The sequence below is a fragment of the Erigeron canadensis genome, chromosome 4, assembly GCF_010389155.1.
Source record: "Erigeron canadensis isolate Cc75 chromosome 4, C_canadensis_v1, whole genome shotgun sequence".
Classification (NCBI taxonomy): domain Eukaryota; kingdom Viridiplantae; phylum Streptophyta; class Magnoliopsida; order Asterales; family Asteraceae; genus Erigeron; species Erigeron canadensis.
Window position 1 is genome coordinate 42,586,338 of NC_057764.1, and position 20,168 is coordinate 42,606,505.

General features: G+C 33.5%; 5 protein-coding genes across 5 annotated transcripts; 1 reads left to right on the top strand and 4 right to left on the bottom strand.

The window, feature by feature from the left end:
• Positions 1-618: 618 nt before the first annotated feature.
• Positions 619-2,214, bottom strand: LOC122597088. Its single transcript, XM_043769723.1, has 3 exons — positions 1,545-2,214; positions 1,315-1,464; positions 619-1,179 (listed from the first exon to the last, which is right to left on the bottom strand). Exons 1-3 carry the CDS (start codon positions 1,983-1,985, stop codon positions 880-882), a joined length of 891 nt encoding a protein of 296 aa, XP_043625658.1. The 5' UTR covers positions 1,986-2,214; the 3' UTR covers positions 619-879.
• Positions 2,214-3,345, bottom strand: LOC122597089 (probable FBD-associated F-box protein At5g38565). The gene is made up of 2 exons (XM_043769724.1): positions 3,203-3,345; positions 2,214-2,422 (listed from the first exon to the last, which is right to left on the bottom strand). The coding sequence occupies exons 1-2, from the start codon at positions 3,302-3,304 to the stop codon at positions 2,228-2,230; spliced, it is 297 nt and encodes a 98-aa protein (XP_043625659.1). The 5' UTR covers positions 3,305-3,345; the 3' UTR covers positions 2,214-2,227.
• A 1,119-nt stretch (positions 3,346-4,464) lies between these two features.
• Positions 4,465-8,384, bottom strand: LOC122596719. Its single transcript, XM_043769344.1, has 8 exons — positions 7,966-8,384; positions 7,788-7,852; positions 7,289-7,387; positions 6,661-6,708; positions 5,494-5,563; positions 5,216-5,287; positions 4,926-5,048; positions 4,465-4,849 (listed from the first exon to the last, which is right to left on the bottom strand). Exons 1-8 carry the CDS (start codon positions 8,185-8,187, stop codon positions 4,712-4,714), a joined length of 837 nt encoding a protein of 278 aa, XP_043625279.1. The 5' UTR covers positions 8,188-8,384; the 3' UTR covers positions 4,465-4,711.
• A 2,969-nt stretch (positions 8,385-11,353) lies between these two features.
• On the bottom strand, positions 11,354-15,458 carry LOC122595723. The gene is made up of 7 exons (XM_043768152.1): positions 15,278-15,458; positions 14,741-15,193; positions 14,161-14,213; positions 13,090-13,127; positions 12,547-12,859; positions 12,096-12,409; positions 11,354-11,974 (listed from the first exon to the last, which is right to left on the bottom strand). Exons 1-7 carry the CDS (start codon positions 15,288-15,290, stop codon positions 11,485-11,487), a joined length of 1,674 nt encoding a protein of 557 aa, XP_043624087.1. The 5' UTR covers positions 15,291-15,458; the 3' UTR covers positions 11,354-11,484.
• Positions 15,459-17,696: 2,238 nt separating this feature from the next.
• Positions 17,697-18,626, top strand: LOC122597747 (RING-H2 finger protein ATL60-like). The gene has a single exon (XM_043770316.1). The coding sequence runs from the start codon at positions 17,790-17,792 to the stop codon at positions 18,492-18,494; it is 705 nt and encodes a 234-aa protein (XP_043626251.1). The 5' UTR covers positions 17,697-17,789; the 3' UTR covers positions 18,495-18,626.
• Positions 18,627-20,168: the final 1,542 nt, after the last annotated feature.

Here is a 20,168-nt window from a genome sequence, read left to right on the forward strand (position 1 = left end):
TTAACTTTTTAAAATTTTCCAACCAGATGTCGAAATATATAAAAAGTGCAGCAATCGATAACAATTATAAAAGTGGTTGGTTCCTTGACTTTTAAAAGAAGACTCAAGCTCGAGTCTTAATGAATGCGGAGCTTAAATCTACTTTGACAGGAAACCATCCCATATGATTGGAAATCGACTCACCAACCTTTCAAACTCATGTATTAATCAAGTCATGTGAGTTGGGTCCGGATCAATTATTTTACAGATCAGAATTAGATTTCTAACCTAGGATTGGAAATTTTCAACGAGCCAACCATGAACCCAAATGGCCAAAGATATCCCCGCCTCATTAACAGGCTAAGTATATAAACATAAATCAATTTCTAGTCCTATTAAGCCCAAAAACATATAATGATTTATAAAACCCAACATCTGTGGAATTACTATACATGGCCCAATCGAAGTCCCACACTTGATAACACACCAAACCACTCAAACTCATCACCAATTTTCCATACAAAACCAGCCTCTCTAGCCTGCTTTGTGTTTCCAATTTTGTAATGCGTATTGAAACACCAGATGGCAGATGAGCAAAAAAGAAGGAAAAGTAACTATAATAATTCTGATCCTCATAACTACCAGAAGCAAAAGGAACATGGATAACTGCATAAGAATCTTTTAAACCTACTCAAGTAGCATTCAACAAACTAAAAAATCTCCAAACATGATCCAAAGACATCAACAAGCTTCTAAAGTAGTTTTCTAATAACTGGAGCAGGAGAAACTAGAGCTAATAAGCAGAGTATATCACACAACAAACCAACATCACCGCAGGAGAAACTAGAGCTAATAAGCAGAGTATATCACACAACAAACCAACATCATCTCAATCGTGAATCAAAGAATGACCAACTCCACCTGTGGGAAAACACATGACGATAGCTCTGATTTGGCATGGGACCGACCAGCCTCTTCTATCTTCATAACCTGTCTTTCAGTCAATTCGCATAAATCATAAGGGTGGCATGAAGGATCTATAATAATTTTAGAGGCGTTGCCTAGCATGTACAAAGCCATCTGAACGTCACTCATGAGACCACGATAACCGCTGATCTCGACATGCTTGAGGCGTATAAAGTCGAAACCAAAAGGAGTATACCACGCTTTTTCCTTCGTAATTGATGCACACCAATACAGCTGCAATTTATCATATCAATATAGTATTATAGTCAGAAACAGAGTCCTTATTGAAAGGTAGAATTTCAACATAGATTCTATTTTATATGTATATTATTCACATTAAGCTAGCTATGTGATTAACTGAAAACATACCGATATTTTAAAGATCTCCAAACTAGGGCACTTCTTTCCTATTTCAATAAACTCTGTTATAGTGTCATGAACTTCTGTAGGCAACGTCAGGGTTAATGTTTTCACATTTGGTAGCAGTGGAAATCCAGGAGCATCCCTTTCAATGTCTTCCTGGAAAACATTAAATCAGTCTCACTATCTTATCGTTAAAGATTTAAAAAACATAAAGAAATGACAGACGAACTACTAACCGCTTGACGACTAACATCCAAGGAAAGAACCTCAAGGGTGGAAGCTACACATGCGATCGCAGAGAACACCTTATTGTTCAAGCCCACACTCACTTGGCCAAGATCAAGTTCTTTAACCTTTGAAAGGTTTGCAAGATGAAAGTCTATATCTCGACCGATATACTGAAACTTTTCAAGATCAAAATCATGAAGAGTAATAGACCGAAGCCCAGTACATGCCATCAATATCAATTGTTTCAAGTTAATGTGGAATCCACCAACATTAACAGCAGTCAACAACCCAGATCCAACAATGTACAGCTTTTCGAGACTTGAAGAGTGCTTTAGCAATGCACTCAGGGCGGGTTCACTGATGTTGACGGACAGAAGCACAAGCTTTTTAAGAGACAGAGTCTCTACATCCATGGAATTAGACGGGGGCCATTCTGGAAAGCGTGCCATGCTTCCATCCGACAAAGGTAGGGGAAAATCATAATTTTCCTTTGGATCACGAATTCTTTGATGGTTTTCACGTAGATCCAATTCAAGAATCTCGACTTTCCTGTCAAGGGCAAAGCGGAGCCAATTATCTAAATCTTTTACATACTTCTTATCCAAATTAAAACCAATCCGGAATAACTGAAGTGTTGGGCTCAAGTGACTTCCAACCACACTGTTCACTTGATTAATGTACTTGGCCTGCTCTACACAAGGTGCTCATCAGGAGCTTCGCTACCATCAAAGTCTAGTCTCTTCAGATAGGGCCACACAAACCTCCATCTTTTGGAGAGACTGCCGGTAATCACCGCAGTTTTTAATGGTAGAAAAGAAAGTATCTTTAAAAGAATATCATTCGGCATTTGGCTGATGATATTTGGTCCCAGACAGTCGTCATCCTCCTTTACAAAAAGCAAGTCATCAATAACAATCAACAAATACATGACTGAACAAGTAAACCTAATATGTATTAAGTTATCATGTATGAGTTACGTCATACACTGCTTGCGTCTTTTTAATTAATAATTATAAAGGTGGATTATATTGATTACCAATATATTTACTGCTTACAAAAAAATAAAACCTGGACATTTACAAGTATTACACCACAATACAGCAATACTAAAACATGGTACTCTCCTAAACATACAAACAAACATACCAACTATGAAGCATTTATCAGCAGGTCACTAATTCACTAACAAAATTCCGGTTTTGCCTTGCAACACACTAGTGGAATAGTCCATCCAATCAATCAGCCTCATACAACAATTCCAATTAGCAGAACTACTCAAACAACTCAAATTGCATCAGATAGCAACAAATGAGCTAACAGAAACAAAGCCTGTTCATATTCATTTGTTTAACTTCAACCGAGCAGACGAATGAACACTTAAGGCATGTTTGGCAAAAGCATTTTGGGATTTCTTTTGGCTTTTTAGTTTTGAACAATAAGTTTCTATTACGTTAAAAGCCTTGTTTGGATGCAACTAGCTAAAACTTTTATTTCGAAAGAAATAGCTCCAAAACGAAACACTACTTGACGTAACTACTTCAACATTTCTGTTTATGATATTGAAGAACAAGCACTCACTGTTTATGATAACAAATATATATATATATATATATTTATGTGTGTGTGTAAAAGTTAGTTTGGATATAATAATAAAAAGGAAACTTACAGTGGCTTGGTGGATACGAGGACCGTGAGAAACCAGAACTTTTTCACCCACCGAGTACGTCATTTCGCCGTCATCGGAAGTATTAGTGTTTTTCTCAGACATCTTTTTTGTTGATTCAATTCAGTGTTGGTTGGAAACCCTAATATTTGATTTACTCTCAATTCCTAAGCTCTTGGGTCGGGACCGTCGGGTTAATATTGTGTAAAATTCCTTGGCCATTTTATTTTATTTTATTTACTCTCAATTCTCATGAAAACCTGGCCGTAAATATTAAATAATTTTGAAATGTTAAAAAAAGAAAAATAATTTCATACACTCTTATTAAACTTTTGTGTTATGAATGATTGTTTTTTCAATTGATGTCAATTTTATGGTTGTTTTAATACAATGTATTAAATAAAAACGATTTTGTTATGATTTTTATCATGTATGATTTTCGTTAACAAAAAGTAACATTTATATAGAATACATTTACAGTAACTGAAAGTAGATAATCAATAATTTTTTTATTATTATTTTATATATTATTTATTATTTACTTTCAGTTAAATGTATTCTATAATTTTTGTTAACGAAAATTATACATGATAAAAATCCTAACCAAGTGCAAGTTAAGTTTTCATAGTTTGTATTGTTAACATAAGTTCTCAGAATACGGTTGGGATTTCCAAATCTTAATTTTTTACTTTGCTTTGGGGAAGTGTGTATATCACTAAATTTTGGTAATACACCATTACTAAATGTGGATTGAAATGCCCTAAAGTTAATTCAAATTTATAGGTATATCATATTTTAATATTGACCATTGGATTTAATTCAATGACTAAAGTGCATCCAACTTTACCAATAAAGTTGGATCAACTTTAAAAAATCATTATCCATTAAATGTGTTTTGCAGTGTTGTATTGTTCAACAATGTAAAATACATTTAATGGTGTATGCCAATATTGCCAATATCTAGTGGTGTACAGATTTCTTGAATTTGTGTGTGTTTACCACTTTCACCCTTGCTGTTACAAGCGACTTTCATAGTTTCATTTGAACTTCACAGTATTGGGGTACAATGGCCTTGTAAAATATACTGCTTGTACATGCTAAATGTGTTGCCTAAATAAATTAAGATTGACATGATTTTGCAATGATACATGTATTAGCTAAAGTTTAGAGTCTCATTATCCGTAGTATGGAGTGATTATGATTTATGAATTATGTTAACTGTATGTGTGGACCATTTAAGACTGAAACATATGCAGCATTAGTGGTACTTCTGGGAACAGTTTTGGCTAATATAACTGGAGAAAAATCCATATAGAAACTACACAATTGTTTAGTTATGTTGAACCTCAACATTCCCATGATATTCCCTCATGCAGAAACACTAACAAAATCGCCAGTGATCCTTAGACAGGCGTGTTATGAATTTCACAAACAAAACTGTAAATCAGATCCATCTATGTTTAAATACATAGTTCAATAGATCAAAATTTCTAATCAATTTTTTTTCCTAAACTAGATTTGGTGTTGCTGATATTTTAGCACATCCATGGTGTTCAAATCAAAGATTTTGCAAATGTCTTTTAAACTACACTTGCTAACTTCATTGCCGTCACCAATTAGTCTTTCAAGCTCCTCTGATGCTTCCATTATCTGCACACATGGGACCATTCATATTAGAAGCAAACAAAGTGAATACATGTTAAACTGATCGAAAGCTCGTAATTACCAGTGGAGGATCATGTGAAGTGTCGGTTTTCTTCTCCGCTGCTTCATTACCATGGTCTTCTATTTTAGGGGAATTTTGATTCTTTGAGGAGTCTGATACCAGCTCAAGAAGTTTTTCACTTCCCTGAAATATTGGTCAATACATCATTTACATGAGTAACGATACGGAAACGATTATCTGGGAGCTATAATATGTCCACTAATGACTCAATCATAGCTAATAGTGATGTATTTATAAACTTAAAACTAGCAACATCATCCGCATGACATTTACTCAAATGCTTAACTCACCTTCAGAGCCCTCCAGTGGGAATAAGTGCGAAACAACATCCAAAAGAAGGGTACATTAGGCAAAGGCAGAACCTAAACAGATACGTAAAAACTTGTAAATCCTTGAAGCAAATTACTGAAAAGAATAAGCCTTGCAGTAATCCAGCACTCGCTAGAGAAAGTTAATGAAATGGATGGATTTTATCTCAATAATTGAAAGTTCTATGCGTACAAATTTTGCATATAGAGAAACTATCTTAACGTGAATTTCTGACCAAAACGTGCATATATATACGTACAGCAAAAGCAGAGGTAACAGGGAGTAGGGTAACTGATCCATAAAAGTAATTCTTGTGAACAATAGTCCCCCTGCAAATCAAAAAGAAAATTATCTTTAATTCACATCATAACATACAGCTTAAGAAAATCATCAACTACACTTAAAAGGGTAGTAAATAAGTGACAAGTATAATGCTGATTAACTTAAGCAAATTTTGTAATTATAAAGCAATTATTATCATCTATAAGGAGGTGCAAATCAATGTTAACTAACAGGCTTCCTTTTGTTCCAATCAGCAACCATAAAAAGGTATATTGATGCACTAATATCGCAATCAAAGTTAACTAACAGGCTTTTGTTCATATATGCAACTATAAGAAGGTATATTGATGCACTAATGCTGGCTGCCTTAATTCCCTGTTAAACAAATAAGACCTGCTGCCCTAATTGGTTTCTGGAATCAGTAGCCATTGTAAGCTGATGATAACAACCGCCAACAGTGCACCAGACTGGCGGTTGAACCAGGAACCGGGGAACCGGTTTTTGACTTTCTTTGGCATAGCCGAAATGTTTTGCTGGGGGCCACATCAGGAAAACAGAGGAGATTAGCGGCGGAGCAAAATGACAAAAGATTGGCAGAAGGAGAGGTTTGGTCGCCTATGAGTTTTAAAAAGAACGCGGTTGAGATCTGTTTACAGAGATTTAGTGGTGTTTTGAAAAAGACTCCGTTGGAGATCTTTTTACAGAGATTTAATGTGCATGGATATGAGAATATAAATCTGAAATGAATGTTTTGTCATAAAAAAATATCCTGTTAAAATGATGATGATGATGGGTCTGTAGTCTATACTCGACATTGTGAAATAGGGGGAGTACACAAGTCGACATATAATAATATTCATAATTAGCATTAGGCAAAGAATCATATCATATCATTATTTAGTTTTGTATATTCTTATTCTCGATGTTAAACACATATGCAAATATACTATATTATCCAGTTCTTTAATCCGGTCCGACCGATCCAACCAGTGGACCAGTAGGTAGACCGGTCCCTGCTCCGGTCCAGTCGTGAAAGCATTGTATCAAACTGCTAAGCTAGATATGAAACGCAACAAAACCAAAATGTAATAACCAAAATAAAACTTCTCATTTACCCCCCAAGGGAAGAAATACTAAACTTTACCTCAAAGCCATATGCCTTAATCTTCTTCGAACGAGTCTTGGATTTAAGCTTCATAAAAAATTAAACACAAAAAGTCAATACTCAGCTATGTCCAACAGTAGCTTTATGCTGATTAAATCATGGTTTTCAAAGAAAGTATCACATACTGAAAAACCTTGCAGATTCTTATAATGTTAATTAGAAAAATCTCTTGTTTAAGATCAATGTTCATAGTTTAGACCTTGAACAGGTATAATGTGACAGTAATTCAAGAGTTTTGCAATGAATCTATATACACTTCTTTCTATATGTTGGAAGATATATACTTCCGGTGTCCCAAAATTAATGTCCACATATTTATTTTAGCTTCTCTTGGAATGATTGTTCAGTTTCAACAATTGATACGTGGTTATAAGCGACTGATTTTCCCGTTTTATACTTAATTCTCTTATCATGAGGGTTCCAAGCTTAATAATTCAATTGGTATCTTAAATGCACTATCTTAAATCTATATTTAAGCTAATCAGCAGTAATTTTGAAAGAGAGAAGGGTGGGGTATGACAATGAGAAAATATAACAGTAAACTATGGAGTTTGAGAGTTATCATAAACTATGTTTAATAAAAATAAAGACGGAAACCAAAACAAACCTTGATGGGAAGACAACCTCGACACCTGTTAACTGCTTTGGAATCGATTTCAAAAAGATCTCAGAAGGCTTAACGCGTGACAAAAGCTTTAATCCCAAACTACAAACCACAATCAAAATTAAAAAGATTACAATACTTCCTTAGTTCATACCACATAACAATATTAACATGACATACATATATTAGAAGTTAAATATTGGACCTTGGATATGCATCCAACAATACCCCGAAAACTACAGTATGTATCCAACTTCATATGTCACTATTGTATGTATGTATCGAACTTCTAAATATCGCTATTGTATGTATCCTGGTAATATTTATGTAGACAAAGCAACTTTTATTCATGCAATGTGGCAACTTAAATGGATGACATATTAGCAAAAACGCCGCTGAATTAACACAATAACAATATTTGAAAATCGGATAAATACAAATAAAATCATTATAAGTTCAATGCATACAATAGACGTTAAGTAAGTCATGTACAGTCACAAACCTATGAATCTTGCTCTTGAAGCTTCCCGGAGGCGCCTTTTCCAAACCAGACCAAGCCTTATTCATCTAAAAATTGCACAAAACTCACATTCATATATATATATATATATATATATAGGGGGGGGGGGGAGAGAATACAATAGAATAGAAATGAAAAATAAAATAGAATAGAAAAAGACCTTATTAGCAGCAAAATCAATACAAATTTCAACATTGGCGGCTGCAGAAGAAGCAGATGATTTTTGAGAAGATATTTTATGCCAAAGTTGTTTGAATGTAGTCGGAGAAGAAGATTCTGATGATGATGATGATGATGAATTTGAGGTGGTTGACCGGTCAACGGATCTAATAAAACACCAATTCCTTCCTTTTATTGGGAACACTAATACCCTCGCTCTCATCTTCTTCGTATCCCAATCAAATCATATACAAATTTGTGTTTGTAAGGAATAAAAAAAATATTTGATAAATGTAAATGGGGATGATGATGATTTAATTTATACGTAAATAGTTATGGAAGTATTTATTTTTATGTGTTGATACAGTGGGCTGGCTGGCTGAGTCTAAAATCAGGGAGCGTTCAAAGGAGCGGCGCGATTTTGATGGTGGGTTTATATCGGAAGGAATTCGCTTTAGCGGTGTCAATGTTTCATAAACTACCCTCTCTTTTCTATTATTATTTTTATTTCACCCTTCTTGTATTTATCATGTTATCAATGCATAACGATGACGTTGATAATATTTTATCATTAACATGTAAACCTTTGTGTGTATCCTAACATGATACCCGCATAATAAAACGTATTAGCAACGGGTGGTTACAACTTATTGTAAAGATAAAGGTATTGAATGGTGTTGGTTGATGTAAAAATAATAAATATTTAACAATATCACAAATTTTGTAACATCTTTTAATTTACTCTACCATAATTTTCATCATTTCGTGACTAATAATTCTAGCAAAAATAAAAGTCAATTAATCTATATTATAATAAACTATCGGAGTTTATCATTTGTTACATTGATTTTGATTTTAGTCACATAAAAAGATTGTGAAACGGAAATATATAATGGGGAAAAAGAATATAAGGTTGTCCGGCACTTAAACTTAGGTGTGAAACCCCTTATATATTGATATTTTATTATTTTTAGTTTAATGAATAAATACATGGCTCCATGATTTTTATAAATTAAAAAAACAATATGTGAGTGTTTCACACCTAAACTTAAATACCGGATAACTTTATATTCTCATCCCCATATGTAATGCATGACTCATTTTTGGTAGAAACATAAGTTTCAACACATTACAATCTTCAATGCATGTTAGTACAATCTAACAAAGCCATAATTCTTCTAAAATCATTTTAATTGCACCATTAATTTTTTGTAACTAATTATTCAAGAAAAAGTAAAAATCAATTAAAATAATACTAAAAATCAGATATAAATAACATAATGATCTGCATTGAGTCAATCTATAAACCATCTAATTAAAACCAATTTAAATTACGTTGAGAAGATTTGGAATATCTTCTATTCTTTCTATTAACAACGTCATGCTTCTGAAAAGATTGACCTCCATTGCCACGAATAACACATGGATAAGTCCTAATAGCTTTAGGACTGGCCAAAACGGTTCCAGAGCAGAGACGATCAAATCCAAGCTGAACAATTTTATCAGGGTGGAGCATGAGAAACCCAATAATCTGCACTCACACAGCAAAGATATTATACAAACAAATCTAGAAAGAAAAAAAAATGCCAAGCAGAGAATCAAATCCCTATAACTAACATAAAGTTAACTCCACCTTACAACTACAAGCTATATATACGACAAAACCGTATGATCACATCAAAATCTTGAATTCGATTCAAACAAGTCAATGGCAAACTTTTAATTAGAAGCTTCAAAAGTTTTCATTAAAGTTTTTGGTAAAGCTAGCTTTAGGCTTAACAAGATTCGCAATCTCTAATTATATATATACATTATCTGTACGTACGTCTCTTGATATGATTTATCCAACTCATAATGTATCTATATATATATATATTCTGTTTGTACATATCTGTATATCTAGAATCAAGACATTTAATTCAGTATCCCTAAACCCTAACTATCTTTTTAAATTCTAACTTAATAATAAACAGCATCAGTTAATTAAAGCTACGATTTTTAATCAACAAAATAGTGTTAAAAAAAAAAAAAAGGTGGGCCGGGAATTCATAGATTTAATTTGGCTTACGTACATAAGTTTTCATGAAAGCAATATCGTCTTCATCGAATGGTCCGAGGTGCTTCTCGTCCTTGGTCTCATTTTCGATAACGGACGACAGGTTGTTTTTAAGATTTTGTTTTGTTTAATCGCCTGCTGTTGGTGAAAGTAGGGGGGTGGGGGGGAGGAATGGGGATATATATATATGTATAGTTTACTTGTTTTTCTTGGATAAAAAGCGAGCTGAGTGTACATGTATACTATACGTGTACAAGGAAGTAAATAGACTATTGTACCCCTTTATTATACTCTATCACGTAGCACATACTTATTAATGGGAAGGGATGAGATTTTCACGTATGGTTAAGCAAAGTCATGCGATTCTATATAAAAAAGAAAAGAATTATTAACCATATAAAAAATAAAATGATAAATAAAATGGATATTTCATCTATATCTAATTGGCAATATTTAAGTACACACGTATTTTGGTTTTTAGGTTGCTGGGTCGAATTCATTGTTCCCGACCTAAGGGCTTTATTTTACGGCTCATTTTGAGTCCAAAGTTCTACAAAGTCGACCCTGAGTATTAGTCTACCTATAACCTATGTGGGCACATAAGTTGTATCATTTGACAAATTAGCCCCTTTGTAAAGTAGGTATTGGATTTGAGTGATTCCTACTTGTCCTATTTGTTCATGAGTATCCTTTTCTTCACCATTCGATTTTTGAAATTGAAGAACTTAGTAATGGGATATGGATTTGCCTTTCACTTTGGTTGGTTCAAATGATTTAAAGAATGGTATTTAAAAACTCAACCACACCAATAAAGTGTCTATTACTTTTTCCTTTTTATGGAAGATGATATAGATATCACTATATTGGTTTGTACAATCAGATTAAGTTCGCAAATGCAAGAAACAAGTTCACTCATTGCATAACAACTTGGATTCATGATTTCATGGTTTGCTGAAAATCATTAGATTGAGCATTAAAAGCACATAAACAAACATATTCTCAAATATAAAGCAAAGCCTCGTTAATTGTTATCATCCATTATATTTATATCTGAACAGTCCCAAACTACTTTCCAATGATTTCAGTAATACACTTGCGACTATACTGTTATTTCAAAGATATTGACAAAAAGTGTGGCTCGCATAATAGAAAATGCTAGGAAGCTATTTTCAACAGAACCACAAAAGCTCATAACCATCAAGAACCTGTATCCATTGATTGCTAGTCACACGGATCTTGTTCCCAATTATAGTTTCATCTTATTCTTGCATTTTATTAAATTATATCTAGCGAAAACAGTAGCTATGATTGGCATCTTTTTAAGAATGAGATGTACAATAAAGATAGTTTGTCATAGGCATAGATCAAAAAGGAAAAACATGCAGCATCTGTTATCACATGCTTTTTGTCTAGTTTACTTTATACTTGGACAAACAACGGTTACTACCACTACTAGGACTACATCTACTGATCCTCCTCATCTTCGTCTTCAACCAGTCTTCCACAAACCCATCTTCTACCTTTGCCACCCCTGTCATGTTTATCAATGTCTGTTTTCACTTCCTTCGTCTGCAATCTCAAATCACTCCATGATGATGATGACACTGATGATGTTGTGGTTGTTGATGACAACGATGTTGATAGACCAGCATGCTGTATGCCATTCGTCTCCAAACCGAGCTCACTAAACTTCGCAATTTCAGCATCCTTTAATCCCAGAGTCGCCACTCCATTGACTTCTTTTTCTTCCAATTCCTTTACATCTTCCACTATCTCCTCCTTTTCAAGACTATCCTGTATACATCCGCTATTGCCAGTCTCTATGGACTTGATGTAGCTAATTGCTTCAGCTATCAACTTTCTCGTTTCAACTAAAGAAGCTTCGGCCATTGGACTCTTTGCTGCAGCTGCCTCTAATGCTTCTGCAGCTCTTTGCGCTTCACCAATCAAAATACTGAAGAAAAAAACAAATAATAACAAAATTTTTCAATACTGAAAGAAAAACAAAAGATAAATTCTTCAAAATCGCCACAGGTTTTAGGTGATTAGAACCAAGAATTTGTTGATGCACTCACTTGGCTCTTAATATTGCTTCACTTATTTTGGGGTCTGAAGCTGCTCTTTGTGCTCTGATACTTTTTATCATCTCTAACTTGTATCTAGCTTGTGGATCCTTGAATCTAGGTTGTGGTTCCTTGTGTACAGGACCACTACTTGTCTTGACCTTAGGTCGATAACTTCTGATCCTGGTATCAATCGTGCCTTCCCTGTTCTTCACAGGTTTGACTTTTTTTGGTACTTTCTTCTTCGTTCCCCATTCTGGATCTCTAGTATCAGGATCTTTGCCACGATGTTTAGCTATGCCACTATAAACCCGATCACGGTATGCCTACTCCAACACAAAAAAAAACCAATATTTCATTCCATAAAACCATGAGCTAAAAAAAAAAGGGGGGGGGGGGGGGGGGGGGGGGTGGGGTGGGGAAGGGGGGGCTTGGAATCTATGCTCTGTTATAAAGAACTTACAGGGTCAGCCCATTTGGCTGCAATGGCTTCTGAGATTTTCTTTCTTTGCTCAAGGCTCTTTGGGGCTCGTACCCCTGGGTTGGGCCTCTTCTTTCGTGATTCAATACCCTCTCGAAATTCCTTGCCATGCTGCTTACTAAGTATCTCATAGGAATCCCATTGCAACTCTTCCTCACCAGAAAGCCCTTTTCTAGAAGCTTCTGCAATTAAGTCAAGCCATTCCCGATGACAACGTGCTATCATCCTACGGGTGAAACGCCGTCTATCCCATGTTTCCCGCACTGCAGCCGCAATCTTTGCCCTTGTCTCACGACTGCACCCAAAAAGAACAACAAAACTAAGCAGCAACAAATGCATTACAGAAAAGATATATATTAAATGAACAGCCACCATGGCACACAATCAATGAAAAGAATTATACAAATTGCAACAAGATTAAGTAGTAAACTTCACGCGTTACTTTTATCACGGAAGAAGATTAGAATTTCACAGCGAACATCAGACTTTACTTAAATTGAATAACAGAAATGGAAAGAGACCCACGTTTGATTATGAATTCCCTTCATCAGTTTCATCTTGACCTGCATTGACAAAAGTTGTAAATGCAGATAATTTCATTAATTATGATGAGATAAGCATTAAACTGAGAACAAAAATTGAGGTATAAAAAAAAAACAGAAACTTAAACATAATTGCTATCTAACATCTTGTAAACCTATAACAGGCAATGGCCATATATTATCAGCACCACTAACCAATTATTCCCTTTGCCCCAAAAAATTGCCTACTAGACAAAAAACAAAGTTTAAGAAAAATAATAATTAATGCAGCTTTTCCTTAGAAGAATGATAGTTTTACCTCTCTACAAACCAACAAATGGTCAAATGCTACTTTTGGACTTTGTGATACTCATTTTAACGGCAAGGTGCACCAAAATGTATTCATATGGTCACATGTTAAAATTGTGTGTATCCAGCTTTTAAAATGTCCATTGTACATATCAAACCTTCAATTCTTGCTAAATGTTCGTACCAAAATTTCTAGACTTTCTAATCGTATGTATCTGACCACTTATAACTTGTATATATTAAACTAACATAAGACGGATTTTGACGATGTGGAAGCTGACATGGCAACTTATATGGCAACCATGTTAGCAAAAAACACTTGTCACCTGATTAAAAGATAACCGATACATTGAATATCAACAAATCTGATACATTTTTTAGTTTTGACGTACTTAACCCTAACTTTTATTTAGCACAGCGTAGAAAATTTAACCTATTCTGTTAATCTAATTCTAGAAGTGGACCATTAATTGAGGACAAACCAAAAAAGGTAAACAACCATTTACGGACTTGAAACTTCTAAGTAAAAAAATGAGTTGTCTTCTTGAAAACGTAAAACTGGGTTCATGTTTAGTATCACATTTCACCTATGTACCTTATCTGAGAAGTCTGAATACTTAAGTGGCAGTGCACAAACCATTAACATCTATTAGTACATAGTTATAAACCCTGATGCTTAAATTGATGTACATACTAAAATTACATCAAAATCATGTACTTCACTTATGCATGGGATTCAAATTCATTTAGATAAAACATAAATCACCTGTGGATTACTCATGGCAAGCTTTGTTCTCTCCCGTATCTTCTGTCTAGTTTCTGCAAGTAATTCATATTACAATAGCAAAAATGATAGAATCAAATCATAGAATGTCATGAAATATTAGAATACTAGTTTAGGCCGTGGTCCATTTTGGTAAATCATAAGTTCATAACTTATCTTTATCCATTTTAGTACTTACTAAAGATTTCTTTTGTCCCTTACCCCTATGGCCCTATGACCCTATCTAGCTATATTACTTCAAAAAGGTATAGCGGCAAGGCATCCTGAAGGTCTAGTGTCTAGCCTCATTTAGGAAACATCTTGGGATGGACAAATAAAAAGTCTGCCAAAAGGCACTGGAAATACTGGTTAGGCTGCGTACATCAAACTTTCTCGGGTAACCTAAACAAGGATCCTTCCGTTTACCCGTTTTACTTCATTAAGCTATAATTAGCAATGTAGGCATGTTCAAAACTTGGTAATTGCCAAAACAGACAACTGTGCCTAAAGTATATCGCTATTCTAAGGCATTTGCAGATAAACATATCAAAACATAAATTTGTGTGTGTATATAAATATATACCTGGACTATGCTTTATCCCTTTATTCCAAGCCCCTCTCCCTTTATTAGCTTTAGAAATGCGGTTTCGTCTCAACAACTCCTTCTCATCCTGAACCGGTTTTTCGTCAGCAGGAGCAGCGGCCGGTAACAAACTCCCAACAGAATTGTTATTATTATTAACATTAACATTATCCTGTTGTTGTTCTTGGAGTTGAGCACTAGTATTACTATTACTATTACTACATATAGGTTCAAGTGTAGCAACCGCCTTAATCATAAGACGACAGCCAAGATTCATATGAAAACTACTACTTGTCGGAATATTATTGTTATGCAAATATATCCATCTGTTGATGGTGGTTGTTTTTGTTTTTGAATCCCCGGATAAAAATGAAACATGATGGTCTTTTTTAAAAGAATTCAGTTTATTGTTGTTTTTGTTGGTCCTGAACATATATTGTGATGTAGCAATATCTGCAATATAATATAAAAAGTGTAAATTATTAATAACAAAAATTATATATGAGAAATATGAGAAATGGGGAAATGAAGAAATACCTAATAAAGGCATGAGGAGGTCATTCAGTCAGAAAACAATATATGTAAGTATTATATGTAAATGTAAACCCCATAAAAGGTTAGGGTTGAAGCAGGGGAGGAGATGAAAGGGGGGAGATAGCCACACACACAAACACACACCCTGCTCAAACACACACCAAAAAAGATAACGATATTTTTGGGTTTTTGTTTTCTTTGAAACTAGACTACTAGTATATGACTATATGTCTAACGTGGGGTATCATAGAAAAAAAAATAATGAAAATACACGTGATATGGCTAATAATTTTAATCGAATATAGAAATTAAATTGAGATCTTGTTTTTTATATTAACTAACTCTTATCAAACTAGTGTTATAAAGACTAAAATAAAATTGAAAAAAAAAATACTTTCAATCTATATGACTATAAAGATTTTTCTAAGGTTATTTTAGGAAGTTCAGGAATAAAGTGTTTGCAAAAGTGTAAATTATAAGGGTAAAATAAAAAATTTAAAGATAGAGTGCTTAATTTGAGGAGGTAGTTTGTTTATATAAGAAATATAGATATAAATACCCATATGCACCAGATTTTTAAATATTATCGGTCCTATTTTTTAAAGAGGCTAGTAATACAACTGATAAAATAAACATTAACAAACATGGTAAATATAACGATGTATTATCAAAAATTATTAATTACCATTTCTTTTTTTTTTTCTTTATCAGCAAATTTATCATTTATCAAATAAATGAATTAATATATGAAAAAATTTAAGATCTTGAATTCAAATCTTAATATGTGTAATACGTTTCCAAAATTGAGATAAAGGTTTTTTCAAATTAAGTTTCCTTATTTTAGTATGTGTAATATGAAAAATTGAACCCAAATTTAACGTTAAAAATAATAATGATATATTTTCTTCTTAATTTATTAATTATCGAAAAGTAATGATAGATTTATCGATAACCAACTCTAAAGGCCATAAAAAAAATTACTTTATCTGCTGGCTATTTATTCATTCGATCATTTCTACTTATGTTATTGTGTTTTTCATTTCTTAAATAGCAGATATACTTTTATTTTTAAGTTATCACAAATAATATTAGACTCTTCCAACTTGCGTCTTTACTTTAAGATGATGTTTATCGAATAGGATAAAACACTATTGACTAGTATTTTTATTATATTTTAGTATTTTTCATTTTGAAGTACATTTTTTATTATTTCTATTTCCAAAATAGAAAATATTGATTTAGTTGGTGATTCTATTAATGTTTCATAAGATGTTTTATTATTTCTACAGAATTCTGATGAGTTTTTTCCAAGGTCTTGGGCTCGAGTCTTGGGTTTCTCATCTCGAGGTCCAGCAAATCGCTGGTTAAAATTGCTTCAAGCACGTCTGAATCGAAACTAACTTTAAAAAATAATAATAATAAATAAATATTATTGAAACAACATATGAACCAATCAATAAACCTAAAATATATTATTTTATTTCTCTTCAATTTTGTTAAAAATTTGTAATTCATTTTAACACATAAGAAATACATCAGATTTCGGTGGAAAAAAAGAGTTCCAAGTCTTTCTATTTTTATTGGAAAAAGAAAAGAAAATACATAACACGAAGTCGACTCAAATTGAAAAGTATTTGATTTCATCATATGTTTTTGACCATAAATCTACCGATCTTAAAGTCTTTCTAGACTTCCTGCATAACTACGACTTTCTACTAGAACAAAGCTCTTATGTATATAATCTCATCCTCAAAAAATCAAAGACGATATATAATGTTTAACAAGAGAATTGATACGAACGATTACAGTCATAATACGGTTAAGTAATTGTCTAATGTTCTATAAAAATTACATAGCTAAGAGTGGATTTTTAAGCCATACTGCCACAGCCTCAAATCTTATTTTCAAAAGTAATTATATCAAATGCTTTATCTTCGTCATTTCTTAATTGAGACTTTCAAAGCCATATGCCATACGGGATATATATTTATCATCTTCCATTCATCAATGGGCGTTTGGCTTAATTTACTTTTGAACTCGTTAGTTCACTTCTTCATTTTTATTTTCATATATTGGCCTTTTTCCACTTTCAAAAATTCAAATTTTTATAACTTGAAAATAAATATTATAAACATAAACAATTAACCAATATATAGGATACATATATAGACGCCTCTCGATCGAGTGCACTGTTTTTGGCACAAAAAGATAGACTCCATAGGATACATAGTTATAGTCCCCAAAATATGGGGCCAAGAAAAGGAATTTGGAAGTATGAATGGGTCAACTAAAAGAATAATCATCTGCATTTCTAAAAGTCGAACAAAGTGAAGAATACGTTTCGTTGACTTATTTTGGTCCACAGCCACCTTCTTAGCAGCCCTTCTGCTATGAACATTTTCTTCTTCTTCCTTAAATCCTTCCACATTTTTTTTTATCAAACTTGCCAAAACTCTTCTTTAATTCTCCTTTCTGTGTTTTCATATTGAATCATAAAAGTAGTTCGATATCGAAGATGGATAGTACTGACCATGTTGATAATTCAGGTGTGATGGAACTAACAAAAAACATCATGATAATGTCATTCATAGCTTTATTCTTCTTCATAATCTTTGCTTTGCTCGTCTACTACTTCTCCAACGGACGTCAACAAGCCACGATATACACCAACGACCCCGTCTCAGAGCAACAACGTGGCTTGGACGCTTCCTTCTTGAAAACCATGCGTGTGATAGTATTCGACCCAAAAGACTTTAAAGAAGGATTGGAATGTGCAGTTTGTTTATCTGATTTGGAGGAAGGAGAGGAAGCTCGGATATTGCCAAAATGTGATCACGCGTTTCATGTTGAATGCATTGACATGTGGTTTCATTCGCATTCCACTTGTCCTGTTTGTAGAAACCCACTCATATCTGATCAAGTGGAAATCATACTAGAACAAGAAGAAGAAGCAATGAATGCTGCTATGGTGGAAGATGATGATAATGCAGATAATAATCATGATCATCATGATTCGGGTTCAGAACAAGCTACATCATCATCAATGCAGGCCGACAAGAATAGAGAAAGGCCCGATTTGGTAATAGATATACCGCCAAGGCAAGAGGCTAATGAGGAAGATGATGAGAAAACCCCGGGTTCGTTTTCAAGATCAATGAGATCATTGAAAAGAATATTGAGTAGTAATTCAAGGTTTAATCCTTTTAGTCCAAGACCATAATCGGCAACAATGTCTTGTTGCATATGCAACTAGTAAATTCAGATTGTAATTCTTTTGTGTAGTCTATTCCTTATCATCTGCTCAATGTTTGATCCCAACCGGTTTTAATAATTAGTGGCATATTCTTCATAATATCTAGTACCCAACATTCGTATATTGTCTTTCTTCAACTCTCAATCTCTCATAAGAAGAATTCTGGATCTTGTCTCATAAATTTATGTCCACATCACATGTTGCATAATTAGTATGTTTGTGACCAATGATCGTATACATTTACTTGTTAGCAATTTCGAAGAATCACAAAGATATCCTAACACTGAGGCTCACCTGCTTTGACTTTGGGCTTGCAAATCGGATAAGCTCTTTGGATTAGTCCGCTAGCAAAACGAGTAGGACAAACATGATTGATTACCAAAAAAAGAAAGTTCATAGAATCATGATTCATATGTCATAGAAACAAAGAGTAGGATCAATTGCAATCCTTCCAATTTTGACTAAAGTTTTGGCTTGTTTGAAGTTGCTGTTTTAGTCTAATAGAACTTTTCATAGCCATCAGCTACAAATGTAGACATAAGCAACAAAATAATGCATAAGCATACTAGAAATTCCGATGCTTGTGTTCATTCAGTTATAACTAAATTTATGTTTTATATATGGAGAAAGTGAGTATGAGGCTGTTATGCACCCAACTTGGGTGAAAAACCTCTCACATACTAATATTTTAAATAAATACATGGCCCCCCATGATTTTTACCTTTTAAAAAAAGGTATGTGAGGGGTTTTTCACCCCAACTTGGGTGCATAACAGTCATATATTTCCTTCCCCCTTTATATATTTACATTTTTAAACGTGTGATTTTTGTTTTTATTTTTTCACCACTAACACTGCTAAAGACTTACAACGGATAGAGGTACAGGCTAGCATAGTAGCATTTTTGTGATTTCACATGCCTCAACTTAAGCATAGCTCATTTAATGACTGGAAAAGTTGAACCCAAGCTCAACCTATGTATTGAAAAGGGTAGTCATGTCACTCATGTGGACATGTTAACAACCCACATAAGATCAACTCATCAACAACTACATCATAAAAACTACTACGAGTATATATTTCTGTCTGTCAACTGAGACCTAAAAGTTAAGTAACCCACAACCTTTTGGCCATTCACATAATGCTTACGCAAAAGACATGATGGAATGGAATGGAATGTTTGTAGGTATAAACTTGAAATAAAATAGTTTTGAGCATAATATATATACTAGTATATAAACCTTACACAATTCACTAAATAAAACATTACACCATATGGATTTGCTGGCTAATGTTAACCTACCACCATCCAAAAGACACAAAGTACTTGTAGGAATGAGGGTATGCACTTCTTTTTTTGTAATATAAACACCACAAAACTTATAATAGTAGTATAGTACCCATTATTTTACAATACCAACCATATTACTACTACAATTTAATTAACTTTTTTCCATCACCGAGTACGTTCATATTGTTTGTCTCTTCACGGTCAAAAAAGAAAACAACAGTTGACAATAGTGGCATGGCATCAGTACTAAAGAAAGCCTTTTTTACATATGAATTTGATACACAATTAAACAATAAGATTATGCCCTTTTTGTAGCTGACACCAAATGTAATAAACAATACAAAAGAACAGT